Source organism: Cyanistes caeruleus, chromosome 32, assembly GCF_971803275.1.
Source record: "Cyanistes caeruleus chromosome 32, bCyaCae1.hap1.1, whole genome shotgun sequence".
NCBI classification, from domain to species: Eukaryota; Metazoa; Chordata; class Aves; order Passeriformes; family Paridae; genus Cyanistes; species Cyanistes caeruleus.
This window is the reverse complement of record NC_141733.1, coordinates 2707955-2720793: the sequence shown is the minus strand read 5'-3', so window position 1 is coordinate 2720793 and position 12839 is coordinate 2707955. Positions and strand designations below refer to the sequence as shown.

Here is a 12839-nt window from a genome sequence, read left to right as displayed (position 1 = left end):
AGGGTAAGAAGAGTAAGAGGGGGATGGGACTCCAGGACTCCTCAACTACTTCAGTTCTATATCCTGGGAGGGAAAACTCCTGGAAAAAGTTATCCCAGAGCTGTGGACCTACCAGGCAGTCCTGTACAGGTCAGCTCATCTCATCCAGCCCAACAGAGCTGCAAACCCATGCCAGGAGCCAATCCCACTGTCCCAACAGTAGGATATAGGATCAGGCTTGCACTAGAGGCCAAAGGGATTGGAATTTACAGACAGACAAATAACGTCTGACCCATTTCCCACTCTCCACAGACTCTGTGGGGGAGGTGCCTTCCCATCAAAACCTGTAAATTGTAAAATCAAAACCTACCAAAATCTGCATCTTCTCCAGGGAATTTCCTAAGCTGGATTCTTTTTCTCTGCCTTTTGCAGCCGCTTTCCACTCCCAATGAAGTCTCGCCTACATCCTAAAGCCTGGATTTGGAAATGCCCCAGGATCAGCACTGAAAAATTCCCATTGGACCAGTAGGGCTGGGGTTGGAGCAGTGGAATCTGAGCAGCAGGAGCTCCCACAGGAAGGGTGTCCTGGAAGACCTGTGGATCACGGCAGTGCTGGAAACAAAGCCCCACATTTCCCATTGCATGGAGACAAAAAAGGATTATTTTCATGCTCAAGATTTTTGCTATTTTTTCTGGGGAGCCCAGGAGAAAGAAAGACTAGAATCCATCATCACTCCCATTAAACCCAGATCCTTTGTTGTAGTTCCCTGGTCTTTCCATTCCCACAAGTGCAAGGATTAAAATGAGGTAGGAAGGAGGGGAGGCAGCTCCTTCTCCCAGGACCTGACCAGGTCCTTCTCAACTCATTGATCCCCTAGCAAAGACATCCCAAACTGCCATGCCATGCCATGCCATCCCATCCCATCCCATGCCGTGCCATCCCGTGTCATCCCATCCTGTGCCATGCCATGCCATGCCATCCCATTCACCTTTTCCCAGGAAGACAAGAAGAGCACAAATCCCACCATCTCCAGCAAGAGGCTGGAAAAGGTTCTCTCCCTGTGGTGCTGCCCTTTATAACCTCATCAAGCCAATGAGGCTTCCCAGATGGGAGTCTTCCCAGGACGGAAATTTCCCTCTCTCCCACCCCTCTCCCCCCTGCCCAGGGGAGCTGAGCCTAGGCCCTGCTGCTTGTAGGCCATTTCATTTTTTTGACACATCAGATGAAATTCTCAATCAAGATATTATGATCTTTAACAATTCCATAAGTCAAGCTTGGAGCAGGGTTCCCAGTATCCTATCTAACCCTGCACTCTGGCACTGGGAAGTCATTCCCTGTGGCCTGGCCCTCTATCCCTTGTCCCAAGTCCCTCTCCCGCTGGAAGGGGCTCCAAGGTCTCCCTGGAGTGAGGTGAACACCCCCAGCTGTCCCAGCCTGGCTCCACAGGGGCACCAGCCCTTGGAGCAGCTCCGTGGCCTCCTCTGGACTGGCTCCAGCAGCTGCAGGTCCTCCCTGTGTGGGTCCCCAGGGCTGGAGAAGCTCTGCAGGTGAGGTCTCACCTGAGCAGGGCAGAGGGGCAGAACGCCCCTCCCCTCTGTCCCCACTGGGGGCTCAGCCCAGGCTCGGGGGTCTCTGGGCTGGGGCAGGTCCAGCTCTCACCCCCCTTGGCACCCCCAGCTCCTTCTCCCAGGGCTGCTCCATCTGCTCACCCCCCTGGATCCATCCCTGGGCTTGCCCTGACCCAGGGGCAGCACCTGCCCTTGGCTTTGTTAAACCCCAGGAGATTCCCACAGGACGCTGCTCCAGCTTCTCCAGGTCCCTCAGGATGGCCCCGTCCTTCAGGGCTGTCACCTGCAGCCACTCAGACTAACCGCCCTTCCCAGGTTCTGGAACCCAAAAATTCAAGGAGCAGCAATGGAGCACTTGGAAATCCCTGGTAATGCAGAGTGAGATTCACAATTCCTCTGCAAGTACCCCAAAAGCACATAATTCCTGCCCAAGTATCCCAAAGCCACCCAAAGGATGACAGATGGTGGCACCATCTCCCCAGACTGGCTCAGAAGAGCTCCAGCTGTTCTGGACTGTGGGGGCGCTGGGTAAGAGGCAGTTAAGAATCTGCCAAGGATTCACTCCCCATCCCAGAGGAACTGGCATCCTCAAGTGACCCCAAAGCCTGTGGCCCCAGCTCCACAGAGCTGTGGCTCCAGCCAGGGTTTGTCTCCCCAGGGCTGTGAGAGACAACCCACCCTGGGTGGACCCTCCGGAGCCCCACAAGCAGAAGGAATTGTGTTCTTGCTCCAGGTGACCCAGACCCCATCTTCCAGCTCCAAGGAGGCTCAAACATTCCCACAAGGGAGCTGGGGCTGGGACAGGGAGGGTGAGTCATGGCAAAGCTGGAAGCAAACCTCCCCACATTTCACATTGCACTGGGACACATAAGGCTATTTTCCAGGATTTTTGCTGGGTTTTTTTTTCCAGGGAATCCAGGAGCAAGGGCTAAAATCCCACTCCTCCCTCCCATGAAAACCAGATTCTGTTTCAGTCCTGAGCTCAAACCATGACTCTGAACAAACTCCCCCCCACCCCATCCTTCTGCCCAAACTCCAGGCAGACAAAATCCAGCTGTGCAGGCAGCAAACCCTAAAGCCTTCCCCAGCCCATGGCCCTGCCCCAGGTGACAGAGCTGGGGCAGGCTGCGGACATGGCAGAAAGGTGATTCCTGGACATTTTCCAGAGCTCCTGAGCACCTAGGGCAGCAGAAAGAACTTGGCTGAGACTGGACATGCAGCTAAAAGGGAAACTTTATTAAAGGACTCATGAGAAACTCATAAAAAGCATCAAAATCCAACCCAAACCACAATGCCTGGACAGGGCTGAGCATCAACACAAAAACTGGGAGCAGGTCCTTGGAGCTAGTTCCCTAAAAACTCTTCCTACTGCAGTAACAACAATTTCCCTGGCATGTTGAAGACCCATTATGGCAGGAACAAGTTGTTTTTGGAATGGGGCATCAACTGGACCCTTGCTGCAGGAGACTCCAAGTATCACTAAATACCCTTAAATAGGGAGTGGTAAACAGAGATAGACACCCAAAAATAGAGAATTTATCTCCCAATTCAGTGGCACACATGGCATTTAAAGCAGTTTTAGATCCCTCAAGCTTTGGGCTTCACTTAAAGAGAGGGAAAGGATGTGGGAGGTTCTTGAGAAGTTTTTTGCCACATGGAGCCTGAAATCAATCTGCCAGAGTTGCCTTTGGTCAGAAACAGCATCAGTCACAGGAGAATGTTAAATCCCAACCCTGAGTCCATTTCAAAAAGAAAATAAGGGGAGACCCAAACCTGTTGGCTTCCTAGGATATTTAAAAAACCCAACCCAGGGTGAGCCCTTGGCAGGGGCTGAGGAGCCTGAGGGATTAGAGCTTTCCAAATCCCGTTAAGAGGGAGAGAATCTTCTGGTCTTTTGCAGAAGGACAGCAGAAACATGGGATTTACCTTTCCAAGGGTGAAATCCAGTCCAGAGCAGGAGGTACCAAGCACAAGGGTAACAGCAGTGATACCCCACCTGCATCCTGGGATAAATTTCACCCCACAGGCTTGATCCTGCTCCCAGAGGAATGGTTCAAATCCAAGAGTGCAAGATCAAGCCCAGGCAGGGCAGGGGCAGGGCCTCAGCACTGCAGGAGTTTTACAGCCAATTCATCCTGCAAAAGGCACCAAGACTTTTCTTTCCATGGTTTTTCTCCTCTCAGGTGCTGGGAATGCCAAGCTCCGTCCTTGGAGTTACTTCCTGACGCTTCTCCGGCTGGAAGAGGTGGTGGTGATGGTGTAGGACTTGGAGGAGCCTCCAGAGGAGAACCCGAGTGCTCCGCTGCCCATTCCCGATCCCAGGCTGAGGCCTCCTCCAATCCCTCCTCCCAGGAATCCGCTGGAGGTGGAATATCCGCTCCCGCCGCTGGAGCTGACCACGGCTGAGACAGGAGAGGAGCAAAGTGAATGTGAGCACCTGGAACCTGCACCCAGCTGGGCACCATCAGGAAAGTCTCCCATGGGATCATGGAATCATTTGGGTGGGAGAACACTAATGCCCACCCACTAGCACCCCTGCCATGGGCAGGGACACCTCCCACTATCCCAGGCTGCTCCAAGCCCTGTCCAACCTGGCCTTGGGCAATTCCAGAGATTGGGCATCTTCTTGGAAATCCATTCCAGGGCTTCCCCATCCTCACAGGGGAAGAATTTCTTCCCAGTATGCCATCTAAACCTCCCCTTTTTCAGTTTAAAGTCCTTCCTTCTTGTCTTGTCACTCCATCACCCAACCTGGCTCAAGATCCCCTGAGGTTCGAAAACTCATGGAGAACCCCAAGAAAATCCATGGAGAGTCCCATTTCACAAACACACTCAGCTCATCTCCTGGTGCCCCAAAGCTGTGGGAATGTGGTTCCCCAATTCCCAGCAGGAATTAAGTGGCTGAAAATCAGAGCCACTGGTTTGGAGCATCCCTGAGAGAGCAGCTCCTGCCCAAGGTCCAGGCCAGGTGAGGATCCAACACTTCCCAAGCTGGAAAAACACCTGTGCACTAATTCCCAATCCAGGGAATACATTTCCCATTAGTGCTTTTCTATCCATACAAAAATGGGAGGAAAGGAAGATCAGTGCTGCCCCAAGTCCAGTTTCATCTGGATGAGTTGGAGCTGAGCTCAGGATGGAGCTCCAGCACCACCCCCATCTCAGGGTGGGGCTGAACTGGGTGAACTGGGACACTCTGAGCCCCCTTTTCCATGGTTTTAGAACGAGGCTGAACCACTACAAACAAAATCCACTCACAGATGTTGACGTTGCCAACTCCATCCCCAGCCAACCTGTCGGAAAAGACAAAGGGGAGGGGAGGGATTAGACTCAGCTTTCCTTGGTCTTGGAGGAGGAGGACAGAGGCAGGGAGTTACTACTCCAGCTGTAGGAAGATCCCTGAACCCTCCAGGGCTTTATTCCAACCCTGCATTTAACAGCTCTGTTATTGCCATGGTGGGGGAGAACAGAGCACAGAGGTTCTGTCCTAATTCCACAGGGATTTCCACTTGGAAATGTTCTGTCACAGCATCAAACATGATGGAAACCAGTTTTTTCCTTCTTCGCTTATTTTCCCTGAGTTTTTTTTCCCCAGAGTCTGCTAGCTTGGCTCTTCAGCCAAAGCATTTCCAGGACCAGAACTCCGTTTTTAAAAGGTTTCCTTGTCTGAATTTCCTTGTGGAAATGGGCACTGGGTTCTCAAGGTATCCCCAGGCAATTGGTACAAAGGGCTGGATCCTTCCCAGAGGAAACACAGGGAATCTTTGCTCACCAATCCCACCACGTGTCCTCACCTGCTCTCCTCGCCCTCTAGCAGCTTCCTGTAGGTTGCGATCTCAATGTCCAGGGCCAGCTTGACATTCATGAGCTCCTGATATTCCCGGAGCTGCCGGGCCATGTCAGCCTTGGCTTTCTGCAGAGCAGCCTCCAGCTCCTCCAGTTTGGCCCTGGCGTCCTTGAGGGCCAACTCCCCACGTTCTTCAGCCTCGGCCACGGCCGCCTCCAGCTTTGCTCGCTGTGGGGACAGAGCGGCCACATCAGGGGACTCCTGATCCCTGGAGGAGGATCCTGAACCCAAAACCTCTGGATCTGCTACCCAGTGCCCCTTCATGGATCTGGAGCTCAGCTGGATCCCTGGGACTTCATTCCTACCTTGTTTTTTGGGCATTGGATGGAGATGGAAACTCATCACTTTCCAAGGTGATCCAAGAAGGATCCAAGTTCCTCTCCACTGGCTACACTTTTTTCAAGTGATCCTCAGCTTCCCAGTGCCCCACATCCCACAGATCCCTTGGGGTTCAGGAAAGCTCAGGTTTTCTCTGCCAATTTCCCCAGAGATTTTTCAGAGCTGGCCAGTCTCTGGCTGCGATGTGGGTGGGTGTGGACTGGAGCACACCTGGAGCTTCCAAACACCCAGATCCACCCCAAGACCAGCCCTGTGGTGCCCCAGGGAACCCCCAGCTGTTCCCCCACAGCTCCCAAACCCCCATGTTTGGCAGGAAGGGCTCCCAAGAGGCTTTGTGCTCCCATCCATTGTTCAAGGGAGCCCTACCAGGGCAGCTCTTGGCTGGTGCCAGAGCCTCCCTGCCCTGAAACCAAATAATCCGGGATGAATCACCAGTTTTATCTGAAGCATAGGGAGCTCCAGGCCAGGCCTAAACCATGGCCCTGATAAAGTGATAAAACCACAGTGAAAGCAAATAGAGCTCCCCAAATCTCTGTGTGTGTGCCCAAATATGGTGTTACCTACTGGGAAAGGGAGTGGACAATGATCCCAGGAACTGGGGGGTAAGAGGACGGCATGGGGGGCCCTCTGTGTTCCAGGGACAATTTCCACTTGTCCTCTCCCAAATCAACTGTCTTGGCAGGATCAACCTGCTCCTAACACTCCCCCTCCCCCAAGAGAACTGAAATCCTACAGGGTGAGCAGTGCAGCCACCCTGGAATGGTTCTTACAGACCACAGAATTGTGAAGGTTGGAAAAGATCTCTGAAATCACCAAGTTCAAGGTGTTGTGTGACATCCAGGCCCCTGAAACAGCCCTAACATCACAGAATGTCTGGAGTTGGAAGGGACCCACAAAGACCATCATGGCTCGGCCCATGTCAACTCTAAAAATCCAACTAACCCTGAAATACAACACCTGAGAATATTGCCCAAAGGTTCCTGGAGCTCCAGCAGCCTTGCGGCTGTGACTATTCCCTGGGGAGCTCCTGTTCAGTGCCTGACACCCTCTGAGGGTAGAAGCGTTTCCCAATATCCAACCTGCCTCTCTCCAGACACAGCTCCAGCCACTTCCTCAGATGGTGTTCCCAGAGGGATCAGTACCAGATCCCAGCTCTGAGGCTGGAGAAGGACAGAAGAACAGCTCCTCACCTGGGCCTTGGCATTCTCAATCTCCCCCTGGATCCTCTGGATGACCCTGTTGATCTCCGTGATCTCATTCTTGGTGTTCCTCAGGTCGTCCCCGTGTTTCCCAGCTGTCACCTGCAGTGCCTCATACTGGGACAGAGCAGTGGGACACAAAGTGATGGGATGAGGATGGCAGGGAATGAGTGGGATAGAGCACCCCTGCCTCCCCCCATGGTACAGGGGATACAGGTGTTGACAGAGTTGGAGATCATGGAATCATGGAATGGTTTGGCTTGGAAGGAACATTAAAGCCCATTCACTGTCACCCCTGCCATGGGCAGGGGCAACTTCCACTATCCCAGGCTGCTCCAAGCCCTGTCCAGCCTGGCCTTGGACACTTCCAGGGATGGGGCAGCCACAGCTGCTCTGGGAAATCCATTCCCAGAGGATTTCCCTGCCCCCACAGGGATTAATTCCTTCCCAATATCCCATCTATTCTCACCCTTTTGCAGTGGGAAGCCTATCCCTGTGTCTCATCACTTCAGGCCCTCTCCAGGTACTGGAAGGGGCTCCAATGTCTCCCTGGATCCTTCTCCCCTCCCAAAGCTTACCTTGCTCTGGTACCAGGACTCAGCCTCGGCGCGGCTCCGGTTGGCAATCTCCTCATACTGGGCCTTCACCTCAGCGATGATGCTGTCCAGGTCCAGGTTCCGGCTGTTGTCCATGGACAGCACCACCGAGGTGTCGGAGATCTGGGCCTGCAGCTCGTTAAGCTCCTGCAGGAAAACCAAGCCCATTAATCAGCGAAGTTTCGGTGCCCTTCCTTCAGAAGCCAATTAAAGAGAGAATCCAAGGAGAGAAGGGAAAGGGAAGCAGGTAAGAATTCCATCAAAATAATCATTAATTAGGAGGGAACCAAGCTTGCAAAGCTCAGAGCAACAACCAACAGCAGAGCTGGAGTTGTTTATCCCTACTTTGGCAGCAGAGCTGCTTATTCCACTGTTATCCCACTCCTTAGACAATAACCCAGTAGGTTGCAGAACCTGGAGGGGCCAAATTCCAGCACCTCTCCCAAGGATGTGTGTCCAGCTCAGGCAATACCTGATCTTGCAAACAGTGAGGAGGAGGAAGGAGCCTGGATTAAGCAGCTTTCCTTCATTCCTGTCACACAGCACCATCCCCCCAGCACTAAATCCCTACAAACAACATATTTTGCTTGTTTTCATACACACAGAAAATACAATGTCTGTCCTGTTATGTCTGAAATCCATCCATTCCGTATCCCAGACAGGGAGAAATCCGTGTGACAATCCATGGGAATTCAGAGGAATCACTTCATATGCAGGCATAGTTGTGCTTATGGAAGGAAAGACTCCATGAATCCATCACCTTCCCCACATTCATTTTCCCAGACAGCATTCCCTGTTCTCCCCCTCTGAAGTAGCAGAAGGGTCCTCACCGCCTCATGGAAAGCCCTCAGGAAGTTGATCTCATCTGTCAGAGCATCCACCTTGGCCTCCAGCTCCACTTTGTTCATGTAAGCAGCATCCACATCCTGGAAAAATGAGGAATAACCCACTGAGATTGTGGAGCTTTGATGTCTGAGCCCACCCAGCCCCTGGTGGCTTCCAAAGGAGAGTTCCCCAAACCAGCTCCAGGTGTCCCAGTGGCACCACAGGGCACTGAATGCTGCTGGAGTGCAGATTCTGAGGATCCTGGGGATCCCCTGGATCCCTGTTTGCAAGTTCAGTGTCAGGTTGGACAAGGAGACCGCAGGAAAGATCCCAAAGGAAGAACTGGCATCATCTCTGATACCCCTGGGACTCAACACCTCTTCCCTGTGTGGGGACCTCAGGGCCTCCCCTGAACTGCCTTTGGCAGATGATCTATCCCAGGGAAGAGCTGTGGCTGCCCCATGCCTGGAAGTGTCCAAAGCTGGATGGGGCTTGGAGCACCCTGGACCCACAGAAGGGGGCCCATGCAGGGCTGGGAAGATGGGCTTTAAGGTCCCTTCCCACCCAACCCATTTGAGGACTCACCTTCTTGAGCACCACAAACTCATTTTCAGCTGCTGTGCGCTTGTTGATCTCATCTTCATATCTGCCAAAAAAAAGGGATTTCTGTGAAGTTAGAGCCTGGATAAAAGGAAAAACATCCCAGTGAAAGGTTATCCCAGTTCTCTTCTCTATCCCTCCATTTCTTGGGAGCCAGCTCAGCAATTCCCCAAGTGTGGTGCCACAGATCTGCTCTGGATGAGCTGCTCCACACCACAACCATCACCTGGAAAGCATCCCCTCCCTGCTTTCCCATAACCCTTAAATTCTCTGTGCTTCAGAAGATTCCTGCTCCTGCTCCTCCTTTGGGGAGGGCTCAAGCTGTGCCCCCACTTTGTCACCAACCCTTCAGGGAGCAAATACAAAGCATAGCAAAACAGATCAGACAGAGACACAAACAGATTCCACAAACTCCTCTAGGCTGATGGGACCCGGCAGAGCTGCTTCCACTCTGCACTTCCGTATTCCAGACTGTTGGGAACATTCTGCAGGTGTTGAACACATGGAACCCTTCTGGGAGGGGCCAAGGTAGTTAATTACCCTCAATCTCCTCCAAAGCCTCACCAAATTCCAATCTTGGTGACTCCTCTTATTTAGGTATTCACCCTCAGATGAGGGGCTCACCTGAAAATCCCCAGGGATTCACCTAAAGTTCTCCAGCAGACAAAAATCCCTCTCCATGCATTTTTACAGAACCACCATTGATTCGCAAACCTGGACCTTGGAGCCCACCTGGACCTTTCTGTGCACTCCCAACCTGCCCAAACATCCAGCCCCAACCTGCTCTGGGGATCTGGGAATCCTGAAAGCCATCCAAGGAACAGAGCAGAAAGCACTTTTGCTGATTGGGAATTGCTGTTGCCAGGTTAAGGCTCTTTATTTACATGGGCCCTGTATGGCTGGAGCTGGAATTTGCCTTCCAAAGCAGATGATGATTCACCTTCCCAGCCTCCCTACCCCTCCCTCCTGCTCCCACCTGGAATTGTGCCCATCCACTCTGGGATCAATGGACATTGCCCCTTTGGAGCTCAGTGAGCTGCCAGTGCTATTCCAGAGGAATAAATCCCAGGAAATGACACAGAGGTGCCACCTCCGCACACAACGGATCAGCAGAGAGAGGTAAAAACACTGAGTTCTTCTGGAATGGATCATCAAGCTGGTCAATGAACTGGTAAAACATAGAATCTTGGAATAATTTGGGTTTGCAGGGACCATAAAGTCCATCCCATTTGCACCCCTGCCACGGGCAGGGACACCCTCTGCTATTCCAGGTTGCTCCAAGCCCCATCCAGCCTGGTCTTGGGCACTTCCAGGGATAGGACAGCTGCAGCTTCCCTGGGAAAGCTATTCCAAGGTTTTCCCACACTCACAGGGAGGAATTTCTTCCTAAATTGTCCAATATTGTCCCAACACCCTTCTGGAATTCCAGGACACTCTCACCCCTTGGAACTGAGCCCCGTGGGCAGCATGATCCCAGCTGGCTCCACACCCTCTCACACTGCAATTCCTGGGTGAGAGGCTGGGTCTCATCTGTGGAGGCTTTCCTCCCCTAAAATCCCCTGGGAATTCCTGTGGAAACCAGACCTATGGAAAAGAGGCCACAGGCACCCCCAGAGAACATCATGGTTTAGGTTTTCCATCTATAAATGAGATTTTCTCCATATAAATGGGGAACAGCAGGTTCTGCATTCTAGTTACTGCATCCTCACTCTCTCAGCTCCTAATTCCTGCTTCCCTTTTGTTAGCACATAGAGGGTTTGGCTTTCCACGGATCTGTAGGCTAAAGGAATAAATCCATGAGTCCATGAACTGGATCCATGGGAAATGTAACTAAACTTTGGGTTTTAATCCCTCTGGCTGCAAACCATCTCCTTGCAGAGATTCCAAAGCCAACTGTGGATGAAATAACGGAGAAAAAATAACCAGGCAGGGCTGAGGGAAGCATCATTCTCAAGCAGCTCTTTGGGAATCTCTGGGTATTGACTCTCGCTAAACACACCCTGGGGATTATCAGATCTGTTTGTTTGCAGTTCCTGCCTGATCCAGTTTGCCAGCTCCGTCCTATTCTTCCCTTCCCTTCTCAGAGGCATTTCCCAGCTGGGCTGGGCCAGGCTGGGCTGGGACAAAGGCCACCTTTCTTCTGAGGCCCCTCCCAGGTGACACTGAAAAGTCACTGAAGAATCGCAGGGCAGCTGCTCCATTCCCCACCCAGAGAATGAGCCAGGAGCTCCTGCAGAACTCTTGGGGCTCCAGCAACCCCAAAGAGCCACTTCTGACCCTGAGGAGGCCCCAAAGCACCACTCAAACCTCAGGGAGGCCCCAGAATGTCACCTTCAACCCTGAGTAAGCCCCAAAATGCCACTTCCAACCCTGAGGAGGCCCCAAAGCAAAGCCAAGAGGATGGAGGCACTGGCCCATGCAGGAACAAGATGACAGAAATAACAAACAACAAGAATCCAGGCAGCTTCCCTGGACTAAACACCTCATTCCTGGCCAGAAAACATCTCCCTCCCTGGCAGGGGAGCCAGGGACATCTGTGCCCAGCCACTGGCCCAGCTGGCAGCTCCACCACCCCATTAGGAAGACACTGATACTTCACTTGGTCTTGAAGTCCTCCACAAGGTCCTGCATGTTCTTGAGCTCTCCCTCGAGGCGCCCTTTGTCCGCCAGGAGCCCGTCTAGCTGCCGCCGCAGGTTGCTAATGTAGGACTCAAACATGGGAGCGATGTTGCTTCGTGTTGTCTTCTGCTCCTGGAGGAGGCTCCACTTGGTCTCCAGCATTTTGTTCTGCTGCTCCAGGAACCGCACCTGGGAGAGAGCGCAGGGGTGATTTGGGGTGGTGGGAGAGAGGGGGAGCTTACACTGCTGGGAATGGAAAAACTGGGCTGCAGGTGGTCACCAGGAATTCAGGTGTTCATGGGAAGGACCAGAGAAGGGTCATGGAAACCATGCTAAAGAGGGTGGCTGCTCTGGGACCTGGTTTGTGACTTTGAGGCTTTGGATGAATTAAAGACAAGCATATTCTGCTGGGCTGACACTTGACAGAAACAGTCAAGTTTCTGTCTTGAGTCCCAGACCTCAAACCCTCCAACTGCTCCAACTCCAGGCCTGGATTCCTCACATTTCGGGGATGCCAGAGCGGGATTTACCCAAGGTCAATTAGTGCAAGAGAGCCAAACTGGGCAGGGCAGCATAAACACCCGGAGCAGGCTCTGGTTCCATCTGCTTTCCTGGGACAACTTCCTCCAGAAGCCTCTCCCTCCCCAGATTTGGTGTTAAGGTGGGGGTGCCGGCTTTGCACCCATTTGGGCAATCCCAGGTAAATCAGGGCTGCAAAGGCAACCCCGGCAAGGCAAATACCTGCTCTGTGGGCAATGCCAGCAGGGCTTTAATACATCCGATAATAAGAATTATTTGATTGCAGTGGGCAAATCCCACCACATCCCACCCAGCTACTGTTCAGCACCCCCAGAGCTCTGAGCTAGCCCGAGTCCTCACCTTGTCAATGAAAGAGGCGAATTTGTTGTTCAGGGTCTTGATCTGCTCTTTCTCTTCCTTGCGGACCCTCTGGATGCTGGGGTCGATCTCCAGGTTGAGGGGCGTCAGGAGGCTCTGGTTGACGGTGACCTCCTGGATGCCGCCGGGGCTGAGGCTGCCCCCGAAGCCCGCTCCTCCATAGCCGTAGCCCGAGCGGACGCTGAAGGAGCTGCCCCCTCCCAGGCTGATCCTCTTGCTGGCCGAGCCCAGGTTGTAGAGGCTGGCGCTGCCGAAGCCGCCGGCGCGGCCGAGCCCGGAGCTGCGGGTGGAGGACACGGAGCTGACCCGCACCTGGCTCAGGGCTGGCCCGGCGGCCGAGCGGGAGCTGAAGGTCACAGAACGGGACAT

General features: G+C 53.1%; 1 protein-coding gene across 1 annotated transcript; it reads right to left on the bottom strand.

Annotated features, from left to right (window-relative positions):
* Positions 1-2763: 2763 nt before the first annotated feature.
* LOC111940467 (keratin, type II cytoskeletal cochleal) lies at positions 2764-12839 on the bottom strand. Its single transcript, XM_023943169.2, has 9 exons — positions 12453-12839; positions 11554-11762; positions 8940-9000; positions 8360-8455; positions 7512-7676; positions 6925-7050; positions 5343-5563; positions 4807-4841; positions 2764-3950 (listed from the first exon to the last, which is right to left on the bottom strand). Exons 1-9 carry the CDS (start codon positions 12837-12839, stop codon positions 3763-3765), a joined length of 1488 nt encoding a protein of 495 aa, XP_023798937.1. The 3' UTR covers positions 2764-3762.

Excerpts from the sequence above, each read along its gene's own strand:
- LOC111940467 (XM_023943169.2), bottom strand. The coding sequence starts at position 12,839 with ATGTCCCGTTCTGTGACCTTCAGCTCCCGCTCGGCCGCCGGGCCAGCC. Across the intron at positions 8,456-8,939 it reads AGTTTGTGGTGCTCAAGAAG|GATGTGGATGCTGCTTACAT; the intron begins GTGAGTCCTCAA and ends TCATTTTTCCAG. Across the intron at positions 4,842-5,342 it reads CTAGAGGGCGAGGAGAGCAG|GTTGGCTGGGGATGGAGTTG; the intron begins GTGAGGACACGT and ends CTTTTCCGACAG.